General features: G+C 59.4%; 1 protein-coding gene across 4 annotated transcripts in view; it reads right to left on the minus strand.

The window, feature by feature from the left end:
- ACTN1 (actinin alpha 1) overlaps positions 1–12,272 on the minus strand; it is a 102,168-nt gene that overhangs the window by 13,890 nt on the left and 76,006 nt on the right. For all 4 annotated transcript variants that reach the window (XM_002719521.5, XM_017349365.3, XM_017349364.3 and 1 more), the window contains exons 8-10: positions 11,294–11,379; positions 4,355–4,447; positions 3,132–3,362 (exon numbers count right to left, since the gene is read on the minus strand). In XM_002719521.5, the coding sequence (XP_002719567.1) occupies positions 3,132–3,362; positions 4,355–4,447; positions 11,294–11,379 (410 nt within the window). The remainder of the gene's footprint in view (positions 1–3,131; positions 3,363–4,354; positions 4,448–11,293; positions 11,380–12,272) is intronic.

Consider the following 12,272-nt stretch of genomic DNA (forward strand, 5'->3'; position numbering starts at 1 on the left):
CCTGGGACCCCGGGCCCCAGCGCCTCTGGCTGGAGATCCCTGCAGCTGGCTCCAGACCTTCCAGGCACGGCCTCGTCCCCAGCTCCACCCTACCACCCAAGCTATCCCTCCCCAGCCCCGGCTCCCGGGAGTGGGGCCAGAGTCCACGCGGGTGCCAGCTCTGGGCCTTTCAGAGTGAGCCTGGTGGGCACTAGGGCTTGGATGTGTCTTCCTAAACTCCCGTGCTGGAAACTAAACCCCCAACTCAGACATCAGGGTATTGCAGGGAGCACCTCCGAGAGCGGGCTGGGTCACAAGGGCTCTGCCCGCGTGAGTGGGTGAATGCGCTCAGGGATTCAAGGGCTCACGGGTAATTGTGCGAGCGCTCCTGTTACACGGGCCAGGTGCGCTCTGGCGGGCTTGCTCAGCCGCATCAGTGTGCACAAACATGGCTGCGTGAACGCTAGCGCTGTGCACTTGCACTTCCCAGCCTCAGGACCTGAACCTGCAGCGAAATCGACCTCTGTTCCTCATCGGTTTCCTGGTCACGGGGGAGCGAGGAAAGAGCCCAAGGCTCTCCCTGCCCAAGACTGGTCAATCACAAGGGCCACAGGGCATCCGGGGAAGCAGCTACGACGCAGGAGGGCAGCAGGCAGCGAGCTGCCCTGCCTCCCCGCATTCCTGGGTCTGCTCAGCCGGCTCAGGCAGCCGGGACCCTGGCCTGCGTGAGCTGGCCACGCTTCTGAGAGGCAGGTGCTAAGCACAAACCCACCTACCCTTTGAGACAAGGCCACCCCCTTCAGTGAGCACGAGGGTCCCTGGCTGAGCAGTGACGGGACTGAGGCCAGCCTGGGCGTCACCCACCCTACCGTGCACCCCGGGGTGGGCACTGGCTCTATTTCTCACAGAGCACTCTGACCACCTAGGAGCTCCCCATGCAGCCTGGGACCTGTAAAAGCATCAGTCTTCCAAATGGCACGCACAAGGTCAAGGTCTTCTTTCGCCCTTCAAGACCCCCGAGGCCGCCACCCCCAGTGCCATCCGCATTTGCTCATCCCTGCCAGTCCCGCTCAGCACGCCCGCCTGTGCTTGCCACCGCTCATTTTAAAGGCTGACAAGCTCTGCCGTGGTGACCCTGCTACATTTTCTGATATTTCTCTGGCTTCACCAAGTCCTGGAGACAGAGTGAAGGGGCACCAGTGGCATAAAAATGACATGAAAGAGGAGTATTTCCCGAAACAGGAGGCTGGTCACATTGGTTACGTCAGCTCTGTGGGGTTTGGGGACTTTTTAAAAAAAAAATTTGGGGGCCGGTGCTGTGGCGCAGCAGGTTAAAGCCCTGGCCTGAAGCACAGGCATCCCATATGGGCGCCGGTTCTAGTCCCTGCTCCTCTTCTGATCCAGCTCTCTGCTATGGACTGGGAAAGCAGTAGAAGATGGCCCAAGTTCTTGGGCCCCTGCACCCACGTGGGAGACCCAGTGGAAGCTCCTGGCTCCTGGCTTCAGATTGGTACAGCTCCGGCCTTTGCAGCCATCTGGGGAGTGAACCAGCAGATGGAGGACCTTTCTCTGCCTCTCCTCTCTCTGTGTAACTCTTTCAAATAAATAAATAAAATAAATCTTTAAAAAAAAATTGTCTTATTTTGTCCGGGGACAGAGCAAGCTCCTGTCCACTGGTTCACTCCCCAAATGCTTGCAACAGGCTAAGCTGGGCAGAAGCCAGGAGCCAGGAACTCAATCCAGGTCTGCTAAGAGGGCTGAGGGACCCAAGTACTTGAGGCATCATCTGCTCCTCCCAGGGTCCCCATTAGCAGGAAGCTGCAGTCAGGAGGTAGAGCTGGGATGTGAACCCAGTTCCTCTGATGTGGAACACGAAGGTCTTAACCACTTAATCACTAAGCTAAACACCTGCCTCAGCTGTTTTAAAGCAGTCGTTACTATATAAAATATGCTTCCTTTAAAAAAGTATGTAAGGGGGGGCCAGCGCTGTGGCGTAGCAGATAAAGCCACGGCCTGCAGCCCCGGAATCCCATATGGGTGCCAGTTTGAGTCCCACTTCTGATCCAGCTCCCTGCTAATGTGCCTGGGAAAGCAGTGGAAGATGTTCCAAGTGCTTGGACTCTTCCACCCTCATGGGAGACCTGGAAGAGCTCCTGGCCCCTGGCTTCCACCTGGCCCAGCCCCAGCTGTTGTGGCCATTTGGGGCATGAACCAGTAGATGGACAAACTCTCTGTCTCTGCCTCTCTGTAACTCTACCTTTCAAATAAACATTTTTTAAAAATTTAAAATAAATAAAAATTATGGAAAAGACTAAAAAGATCTTCTCAAAAACCTTTTTTTAAAGTTGAAACTAGGTGATAAGTGTTAAGTAATTTGTTTTCTGTATTTTGTGTATTTGTAGTTTTCAAATATCCTACCCCCCACACCAAAAAAAAAAAAAGATTTTGATTAGGTAATAAATGTGCTTGCTTTTTAACTACTTAAGATTCCATGGGGTCAGTGCCGTGGCTCAATAGGCTAATCCTCCACCTGTGGCGCCGGCACACCAGGTTCTAGTCCCAGTCAGGGCGCCAGATTCTGTCCCGGTTGCCCCTCTTCCAGGCCAGCTCTCTGCTATGGCCCGGGAGTGCAGTGGAGGATGGCCCAAGTGCTTGGGCCCTGCACCCCATGGGAGACCAGGAGAAGCACCTGGCTCCTGGCTTTGCATCAGCACTGTGCGCCGGCTGCAGCGCACTAGCCACAGTGGCCATTGGGGGATGAACCAACGGCAAAGGAAGACCTTTCTCTCTGTCTCTCTCACTGTCCACTCTGCCTGTCAAAAAAAAAAAAAAAAAAAAATTCCATGGAAGTAAACCGAACTTTACCGCTGCTGAATTGTGATCTGTTTGGTTCAGTAAGCCAGGAGGCACTGTGTTTTTAAAGACATTTCTAAGGAGGCTGGTGCTGTGGTGGAAGGGCGAGCATGGCCCCGTGTGATCACAGTAGACTGGGCACCCATGGGGTGCAGCGGAGCTGGGGCCTAGGCAGGGCTGCGGGCGGAGAATCGAATCCCAGAGAGGCGCATGCACCCGAAGAGAAGTGCCCACCCCGGCGCGGCGCCGGATCTCGAGCCGCTCTGGGCGGGAGGCGCCCCGGCTGCGACAGTGCTCACCGACACCATCCTGCCCTCGGAGGGCATGAAGGCGGGCCGGTTGCTGAGGCGCAGCTTGGTCTGCAGCGTGTTGAAGTTGATCTCCAGCTGGCACTTCTCCTGCACCTTGGGCGGCTTGTGCAGCCGCCGGTAGTCCCGGAAGTCCTCCAGCTTCTGCTGCATGGCGTGCATGGTGTTCTCGGGCAGCCGGTTCTCCAGCCACGGGATGGTGCGGCGGATCCACTCCAGCAGCTGCGGGGCAGGGAGCGGACACTGGCGCTGGCACGGAGCGGGCGAGGGCTCTGCTCCCAAGACCCGCACCAGGGCCTTCCCTGGGTCCAGGGCGTTCCCTCCGCAGGACTTCCAGCCGGCACGGCTCCACCTCCCTGCCCCTCTCTGCCCCGTCCACACCACAGCAAGCAACTAACAGCTGCTCCCTGAGGTTCCTGTCCCCTGACCTGCTAGGCTTCTAGAACGTGGGTCCCTGTCCCAAAAGGGGAGGGGCTGCTTCTGGGGCAGAGCGCTGGCCTGGAGCCCAGGCAGGGACCAGCCTGCATTGTTTTCCAGTAGCCAAGGCGATGGAGAAGATTGGGCGGAATGGAAACCTACCCAATGGCTGCAAGGTGCCGGGTGCCCACTTCCCCTGCAGGAGCCCTGAGTACGTGCTGTAACTGCCCCAGGCTAGGGAGCAGGATCATGGAGATCACAGAGCGAGGATTTACAGCCAGGCCCTCTGGCTACCGAACTGGGGTTCTGTCTGCCCCTGTGGGCCAGCAGAGACACCGAGAGGCTGGGCTGGGCAGCTCACAAGGCTGGCTGTTCTCAGGGAAGCCCTGACCCCTGTGTGGCCAACGGCACACCCAGCACTGGCCCATCCTGTCCCCTGTTGGGCCCAGCACCAACCAGCCCCAGCCAGCCCTGACACCTGCCCGGTCTGTGGCCAGCCCCAGGCACACCACTTTCCCAGTTTACGTGGAACTCACACACAGACCACCAGTGTACCAGGGCTTGGAGACCTCCTATTCAACTCTCAGGAGCTGCAAGGACCTCCTGTGCTCACTGCGCCTACCTCTCCTCCCTGGGAGATCTGCAGCACGGCCCGACTGCCCTGAGAGTTAACTGAGCCGGGCCCGTGGACCACACCCAGCCTGGCTCCCACGACAAAAGTGAGGACTCCTGTTCTCGGAGGGTGGGTTGTGCAGGGCGCTGCTGGGGCCACGGCAGCAGAACCCGGGGGTACCCACATCGCTGGCCAGCTTCTCGTAATCTTCCATCAGCTGCTCGTTCTCCTGGTTGACGGCCAACACCTTGCAGATGCGGTTGGCTGCTGTCTCCGCCTGGTGACAAGACGCAGAGTGTCAGGGCCAGCCGGTGCCGGTGGCAGGGGAACGGGGCACACACCTGTGCCGGCAAAGCCCCTCCCCGACTCCTGCACTCCAAAGTGCCTGGAGGGAGCTGCCATGGCTCTGAAGCCACCTCCTCTCCTAGGTCCTCCTCAGTCCTCCCCCCTACCCCCACTTTGTCAGCCCAGGTCCTGTAGGTCAGTGAGCCTGGATGGAGGCCTTGGTGACTGACCTGGATCCCTGCCAAAGGGCCTGAGTTTGAGGCCCAACACCGCATGTTGGGAAGAAACTAACCCAATGACCGACAGGATCAGAATTCTCAGGTCAGGTGGAGAAAATTGTCCCAGAATTCCCAGGGGCGGCACTGGCACCCCAAGGCTCAGGGCCTCAGGCCTGGATCAGCCAGGATGTTGGAGATGCAATGTGGGAGTCCTGGAAGCAGGTGCTGATAGAGAGGCCTCGGGGCCTCAGGATCCCTGCTGACTCTCCCGGGGATGAGATCACATCGGCGAAAACCAAGGGACCCTCAGCTGCACCAAAGGCAAACCCTGCAGATCAGCCCGGCGAGGGGAGGACGCCCAGCGTGCACGCCCCTGGGAAGACAACGCTCATCACGCATGGAGCGCTGGACAAGCAGAGACCCGAGGGGGCCTCGGCTGCGAGGAAGCAGAGATGGAACTGTGCTCAGACGCAAGGGCTTGGATCCCGCAGGGGACAGCGCTGCCCGTGACCGTGGGCCGTGGAGGGGAGCATTCCTAGGTCCACTCTGCAGCCGTGCTCTGTGCCTGCTCTAACCCTACACCAAAGGGAGGCGGGCTCAGAGCCTCCCGGGAGCCACGGGGTGGAAAGAAAAGAGCGGGCTGGGAGGAGAGGATGCCCGTGAGAAGACAAGCGCACAACTGGGGAAGAAAAAAAGATGCCCGGGGCAAGCGGAGAGAGGCGGGGCCTCCCAGCTGGTGGGTGAGCAAGCCACGGCGGGTCTCGGGGGCAGCACCACGAACTTCCTGAGGCTGTGGGCGCCCAGAGCAGGAAGCTGATGCAGGCCACAGCAGCCACGCTTGCTCCTTGAAGAACTTTCCAAACAGGACGCACGCCACTGGATCGTGTGCTCTGGGGGTGACTGTGCTGGGGGCGGGGCTGATGACTGTAGGGGTCGGGGTGGGCTGGGGCTCAGTAAGGGGGTGACACAGGAATGGCACAGGCTGATCCAAGTCCTCTAGGTAGAACCCGGAGCATTGGGTCTCAAGAAATGGAGACAAGGAGCTGCATCCTCAGGCCTCAGCCCCTGCTCCCAACCATCGCTGTCCTGGAGGGGCCAGGCCTCGTCTCACACAGAACTCCAGGTCGGTCCTCACCCCTCAAGTGAGAGGTCACTCGGGGGAATTCCAAGGGAAATTCCTGGCCTGGAGCCTGTCCCAGAAGTCAGGGGCTCGAGAGGGCAGGGTCCCGGGAACCAGGCCGCTATGTACCCCCCATTCCCATCAGCTGCCTGCAGCACCCAGCTACACCCCTGGAGGCTGGGCCAGGGCAGGGGAGAGCCAAGGGGTGTCCCCTCCAAGTTGACAATCATGTGTGGAGGTGGGGTGGCTGCAGATCCTGCCCCAAACCTGCCTGCCAGCAGATGAGAATCGCAGGGCGCCCCCCACCACTGCAGGCTGGTACAGCTGCTGTTGCCATGGCAAATGGAGAAGGCCCACCTTGCTCTCCTTACAGCCCCAATTCATCTGGAAAACCCTGGGCCCAGTGATCGCAAACGGATGTGTCCATCTATCCACTTGGGTGGCCTGGGATCTGAGCTCACAGGACTGCAAGGGATGTGGCCTGTGGGCCTCTGGACCCTCGCCCAGCACCTAGAGCCTGCCGAGCACTCCAGGGACAAAGGGGGGCATTCTCAGGAGGGCCTCTGGGGATTTTCCATAAAGAGCCAATCCCTTGCACCTCAGCCTGCCCCTGCCCAGCTGGCCTCAGCAACAGGCTGAGAACAGTGAGGTCTATAACAGCAGCCCTGCCCTTGGGAGGGACCTGGACATCATGGGGCAGAGGAACACTTTTCTTTGTAAAAGGCCCACCGGCCAACTCTACCGGGGCTGCCTCGGAGAACAGCCCAGCTCCCATCACCACCTTCAGGAGCAGGTCCCTGGAATCCAGATTGGATTTGGGGTGGGGGGGGAGAAGCAAAACAAACTGAATTCTGACCCCTCCCCTACTCTCACTGTCCAGCTTCCTCTCGCAGGCAGGCAGCACCCCCAGGAAGCCTGCTGCAGGCTGGGATGCACCTGCTTCCACAGCGGCTCTTTGATGAAGACGGGTCGGCCTCCACCGGCCTCAGCCACGGAGCTCAGATGAGATCAGCTTGGCAGGCACGAGCCCAGCAGGGCCTCCAGGACACCAGCCCGGAGTGGAGAACGCTGACGATGGCAGGTGCAGGGCCTACCCTGCGGATGCCAGCTTTCTGGCTTTCTAACGCTTGGCCCCGCCACGGCTCTAAGAACCTCATGCACTGCGGGGGATGTGGGAGACGAGGTAGAAACTCCAAGGGGATATTTCCTCCCGCAGGAGAAAGATGCGGGCCCTGGGAGGGACTTGGAAACTGAAGCAGTGTCAGAAGCCCACACTGGGAGGGGCCTGACCTCGGGTTTGTGTGCGAGAGGGGTTGCCCTGCCCTGGACCCAAGCAAGCAGCACGAGAAAGCCCAAGCTTGCTGGAGTTGATGGGACTCGCACAAGGTAATGCAGGCGAGCACACGATGTGCGATCTTCAACCGGCTGAGAAAACCCAAGCTGTGGAGTGCGCAAGCATCGTACGTGGCTTTCACACGTTTCTTTTGCACCCAAAGCAGCTCATCTTTTAATCCCATTTTCCGTGAACTTTTTGAAGCAGCCTCGGATTTATTCTGTAAAAAGGCAACCTGTCCACTTCTGAGCAGTAGGGGTAAAGGCTACGAGAAATCTGGGTTTGCTCTGCAGTTTGCGTGTGCGTATTTGTTTCCTGACCTACTTTAAGCTGTACTGTGATACAGCGAACATGCAACTACATTTTGCTCTCTATTAAAGAGGAATTTTCCAAAAGTTACAGACTATTATTCCCGGAGGATTTAGCTGTTCCAAGCCAAATTGCACCTACAGAGGAACCATTTTCCACTAAGGTGATGTCAGATATCTAAATGTGGCCACGTGACACGTCCCTACAGATCCACATGACTGCCACGAGGTTCTCATGGGTGACATTCTCCGACAAAGCTTTCCCAGATCTAGCCGGAATGGCCTCTCCTTCCTCCCACAGCTACCCGAAGCCGACTTTTTCCACTTGTCCCAAGTCAGCCCCCCGCGTTGGTGCTTCCGCCAACAAGGTTCCCCACTCTGCAGGGATCTCAGCCCAAGGGTCCGGCTTCCCCCAGGATGGGGGGGCGGGCTGGGCATGGGGCCGGGGAAGAGCTGAGCCCCGGTGTGACACAGGTCCTCTCCCCTGCAGCCGCTCTGGACCGCCTCTGATTCCTGCCATCTTCCCCTCCACAGGCAGCCTGCGTGGAACTAGCGTGCTGCAATCTCATGGCTCAAAGCTTCTACACAGGCTGTGGACCCCTACTCACCCCTGCTGGAGGTCCAGTGCGTCCTGCAGCCCCCTGGCTCTCCCCTCCACCCCAGCCCCCGTTCAGATCCAGCACAGAGCAGGCACTGCTTCCTGCAGCCACTGCCAGCTTCTTGTTCCCAGGGCTCCCCCAGACACACCATGAACTCGAGGGCAGGAACGGGCCGTTGTTCTCCCCACGTACACTGAGGGACAAATCAATGGATGCATCTGCTCCTGAAAGCACCTGGATCAAGTTCATGCTGTCAAGGGCTGCTTCTCAGAGACAGCTCCCAAGTGACCATGAACTTCAAAGCACGGACTACATTAGCCCAGTCTTGGTGCACCCACCCATCCTACATCCCTGTGGGGGACCAGGAGGGGAGAGGGAAGTGGAGAAAGAGTGAGAACCAGAACCAGTGTGTCCTACAGAAGTGTGCCTGCCTCCACCGTGGACAGTCACACGGATGTGTGCGCCATGGCTGTGGGCAGGCACACGTGCTGAACACACACGTGTGCACACACATGCACACGGTGTAAGATCCTGCCTTTCTGGTCCCATGGTCCAAGGTTTGGTGAGGCTGATTCCCCCTATCAGCACCAGCCATGGTGCTGCCAGGCAGAGAGAGCCCTCCTTCCCGGAGCCCCTGCCCCCCAAGGAGGGGTGGGGCTCCCTTCCATCTGGCCCACCAAACTCATGGTTGGCAGCAACTAAGACCCCCGCCCTAGGACAGGAGAGGAGTGCCACCACCCCCACCCCAGCTGGTGACCTTGTCCTCGGATGTGGACAAAAGTAGCGTGAAATGGTTGCAACAGGGATGAGGGGAGGGGAACAGGGCACAGGGGAGGGGTGGAGGTTGTGGAAGAGGAGCAGGCTGCCACACACACACACACACACCCCACATTCCCTTCCGAGCACTTATCAGCCAGGACACAGAGAAGGCCTCAGACACAGGTAAGGCCAGAGTCAGTGGGCGTGAAACCCAGGACAGAGCCCTGAAGGAGAAGAGGAGGAGGAAGAGGAAGAAGAGTGGAAAGAGGGACAGACCACTGCAGTCAGCCGAGCCAGGGACACGGGCAGGTGCGCTCTCCGGGGCTCCGAGGTGGCAGGCCAGCCAAGGCAAGCAGAGAGATGCTGTCCTCGCAGCTACAAGGTGGGGGTGAGGGCGAGCACAGCGGCAGGGGGGTGGGCCAGAGGGAGAGAGGAAGCAGGACACAGGACGGGGGAGGGCTGGGCAGCCGGGACCTGGGGGACAGGAGCCTCCAGAGGGGTCCCTCTGCCTTCTGAGTGCTCACGGGCCCTGGGAGGAAGGTGAGGACAGGGCTCAGAGGTGACAGGCAGGGAACAAGGTAGCTGCTAGCCCAGGGGGTATCTTTGTCTAACTCCTTAAAGCCATCTCCTCCCCCAGGTTGCATCCATTGGAAAGATGTCAACTGATTTTGTTAGGAGATATTTTTTTACTGACATCTGCAGAATATTTAGCAATAAACATTCAGATCTTTATTGTCTACAGCACACACAGGGTGCGCTTGAATTGCATGCAACCTGCACAACCATCCACGGCAGGCCTGGTTGGGAAGCATCAGGCAGGGCTCTGGCCTGGACTTCTCCCTGCCCTGGCTGCTGGCTGTATTTGGAGGGTGGGTGACCTTGCTCGAGCAGGAAGCAAGGAGAGAGTGCGCTTAAGGGAACAGTCAGGAAGCAGAGCCGAGAGCCACAGCGCTCGGGACAAGGGCTCTCAATGGGGGGACGGGTGGGGAAGGAAAGAAGTGGAGACCAGGAACTTCCTTCCCAGTCCTGGTGTCCACTCTGCCCAGTGCACAGGGACGGAGCCCCCAGGGGCCATCAGAGGCTGAGCTTCTCTGGCATCCTCAAGTGTCCTGGCCAAGGGTCACAGAGCGTCTTGCCCCTTTGCTAACCCCTCGTTTCACTCCAGGGCCTGCCACCGGAGCGTCCAGGGCAGACGGAGAGAGAGAGGGCGAGAGGGCGGCAGGGAGAGTGGGCGAGGCCGAGGGAGAGCTCACCTTCTGCGCACCCGAGAAGGCGTGGCAGTGACATGAAACATTAGGTCACATGGCCTTCCCATCCGGCCTTAGCGTGCCTACGCATCTGCGCAGAGAAGAAGAGGTTGAGAGGAGAAAGTAGGCGGCGGCGGCGGCGGCGGCACAGAATCAACCCAAGCAGCTGTGGTGGGCAGAGAGAACACGGGACGGACAGGCAGACAGACAGATAGACAGACACAGAGGGAAGGCTCAGAGAGAGGAAAAGGGGACGGTGTGGGGACAGGGGACAGGTGGGAGCTGAGCACAGTCCCAGGTGGGGCCGGAGACAGGCAGGGAGGGCGCAGGGTGGGGGTGGGGGGCAGGGGCTCCCAGCATGCATCTTCAGACAGGTCGCTGGGGGGCCATGCAGAACGGGACGTTTGCACGAGCATCGGACAGGCCCACAGACCAAAGCCATGGAGTTCCGCGGTCAAGGCTGCCGCTTCTGGGTGTTCGCCCAGGAAGGGGGCTCTGGGGAAAGGGTGTCTGCTGCCCAAGCTACACCTCTGTCTGCAGTGGGCGTGGTGCCCTTGTGTAGTGCAGAACCTGCACAACTGGACTCGGACACTCCCCGAGCGACACTGGGCCAGGACACTTGAAGAGACTCACAGCTGCCCGCTCCCTCCCCGCCCCCACCAGGGGTTGTGTCTCTCTCTGGGAACAGAGTACAAAGGGACCTCGTGGGGGTCCTGGACAGGGACCAGAGGGCGCCAAGGCGCACAGGGGCTGGGCACAGATCTGCTAAATCACGTGTGCATGAGTGGGGCGAAGGTGAGGGGCTTGATGACAGCTGCACACAACGGGTACAGGAAGACAGGCGCTGTCCCCCCAGAACCGCCTCCCAACGGAAAGCCCTTCGCTTGGCCAGGGCTGGAGCTGCAACAGAGGGAGGCGTGCAGGGGCAGGGCCCAGCCCAGCCCTGCTGATCTCACACACACAGCCCTTCCTGCTGATGCCAGGCACCTTCGACCCAGAAGCTCATGAGCCCTTGCCCGATTTTCTTGGTCACGGGAGAGGAAGATGAGAGAGAGAGAGAGAGCAGGGGTGCGGGGTGGGAGAGGAGCCAGACAAGACCAACACGCCACTGCAGAACCAGGCGCTAACTCTACCGATGAGACCATCCAGGCACCTGCCCCGGGGAGGGGCAGGGCGGGCAGGAGGGGTGGAGAGCGTGGCTGGGGGCCGGCATGAGGTGTGCTGGGCATGGGAGGAGCAGGGGGCCCCGGGTACCTTCTGGGCTCCAGAGAAGGCGTGGTAGAAGCTGGACACGTAAGTCATGATAGCCTTCTCATCGGGCCGGGCGGTTCCGACGATGTCTGTCAACGACATCCAGGAGTTAAAGGCAGCCGGGCGCACGTGGCACCACCTCCCGAAGCAACCAAGAAAGCTCCTGCCGACTCAGCGCCGAGACGGGGAGCCTGGCTCTACGCGGCCACGCAGGACCCCACAAGCGCTAAGCGGGGAGGGCGGGGGGCACAGCAGTGAAGACACCGCTAAGGGCGCCTACTTTCCCTATCACAGGTGCCTGAGTCTGGCTTCCTGCTCATGTGCACCTTGACAGGCAGCAGGCGATGGCTCAAGTCGTCGGGCGCCTGCCACCATGAGGGAGGTCTGGATTGAGGTCCTGGCTCCTGGTTTTGGCCTGGCCCAGCCCTAGCTGCTGCTTCATTCTTTTGGAGAATGAATCAGAGGATAGGAGAGCTTTCTTGGTCTTTCTCTCTTTGCTTTTCAAATACGTTAAAAAGAAAAAAAAAGTCCTTCCGCCCCAAGTTCATGGCAGAACTAGGAGGGGAGGGCCAAGGGCGAGAAGAGATGTGAGAACAGAGGGGTGGCACACGACAGGCAGTGCCACGGGTGCACCTCTCAAAGACTCTTCTAGACAACCAGGGACATCTGATCTGGAACTCAGCAGTAGATAAACCAAGACTTCTGTCAATTTGCCAGGTGTAAAAGTTGTTCCGGGGGCTGGCTCTGTGGCATAGTGGGTAAAGCCAATGCCTGCAGTGCCGGCATCCCATATGGGTGCCAGTTCCAGTCCCAGTTGCTCCACTTGTGATCCAGCTCTCTGCTGTGGCCTGGGAAAGCAGTAGAAGACGGCCCAGGTCCTTGGGCCCCTGCACCCACATGGGAGACCTGAAGAAGCTCCTGGGTCCTGGCTTCAGATAAGTGCAGCTCCGGCCACCGCAGCTAACTGGGGAGCGAACCAGAG

The sequence above is a fragment of the Oryctolagus cuniculus genome, chromosome 20, assembly GCF_964237555.1.
Source record: "Oryctolagus cuniculus chromosome 20, mOryCun1.1, whole genome shotgun sequence".
Lineage (NCBI taxonomy): Eukaryota > Metazoa > Chordata > Mammalia > Lagomorpha > Leporidae > Oryctolagus > Oryctolagus cuniculus.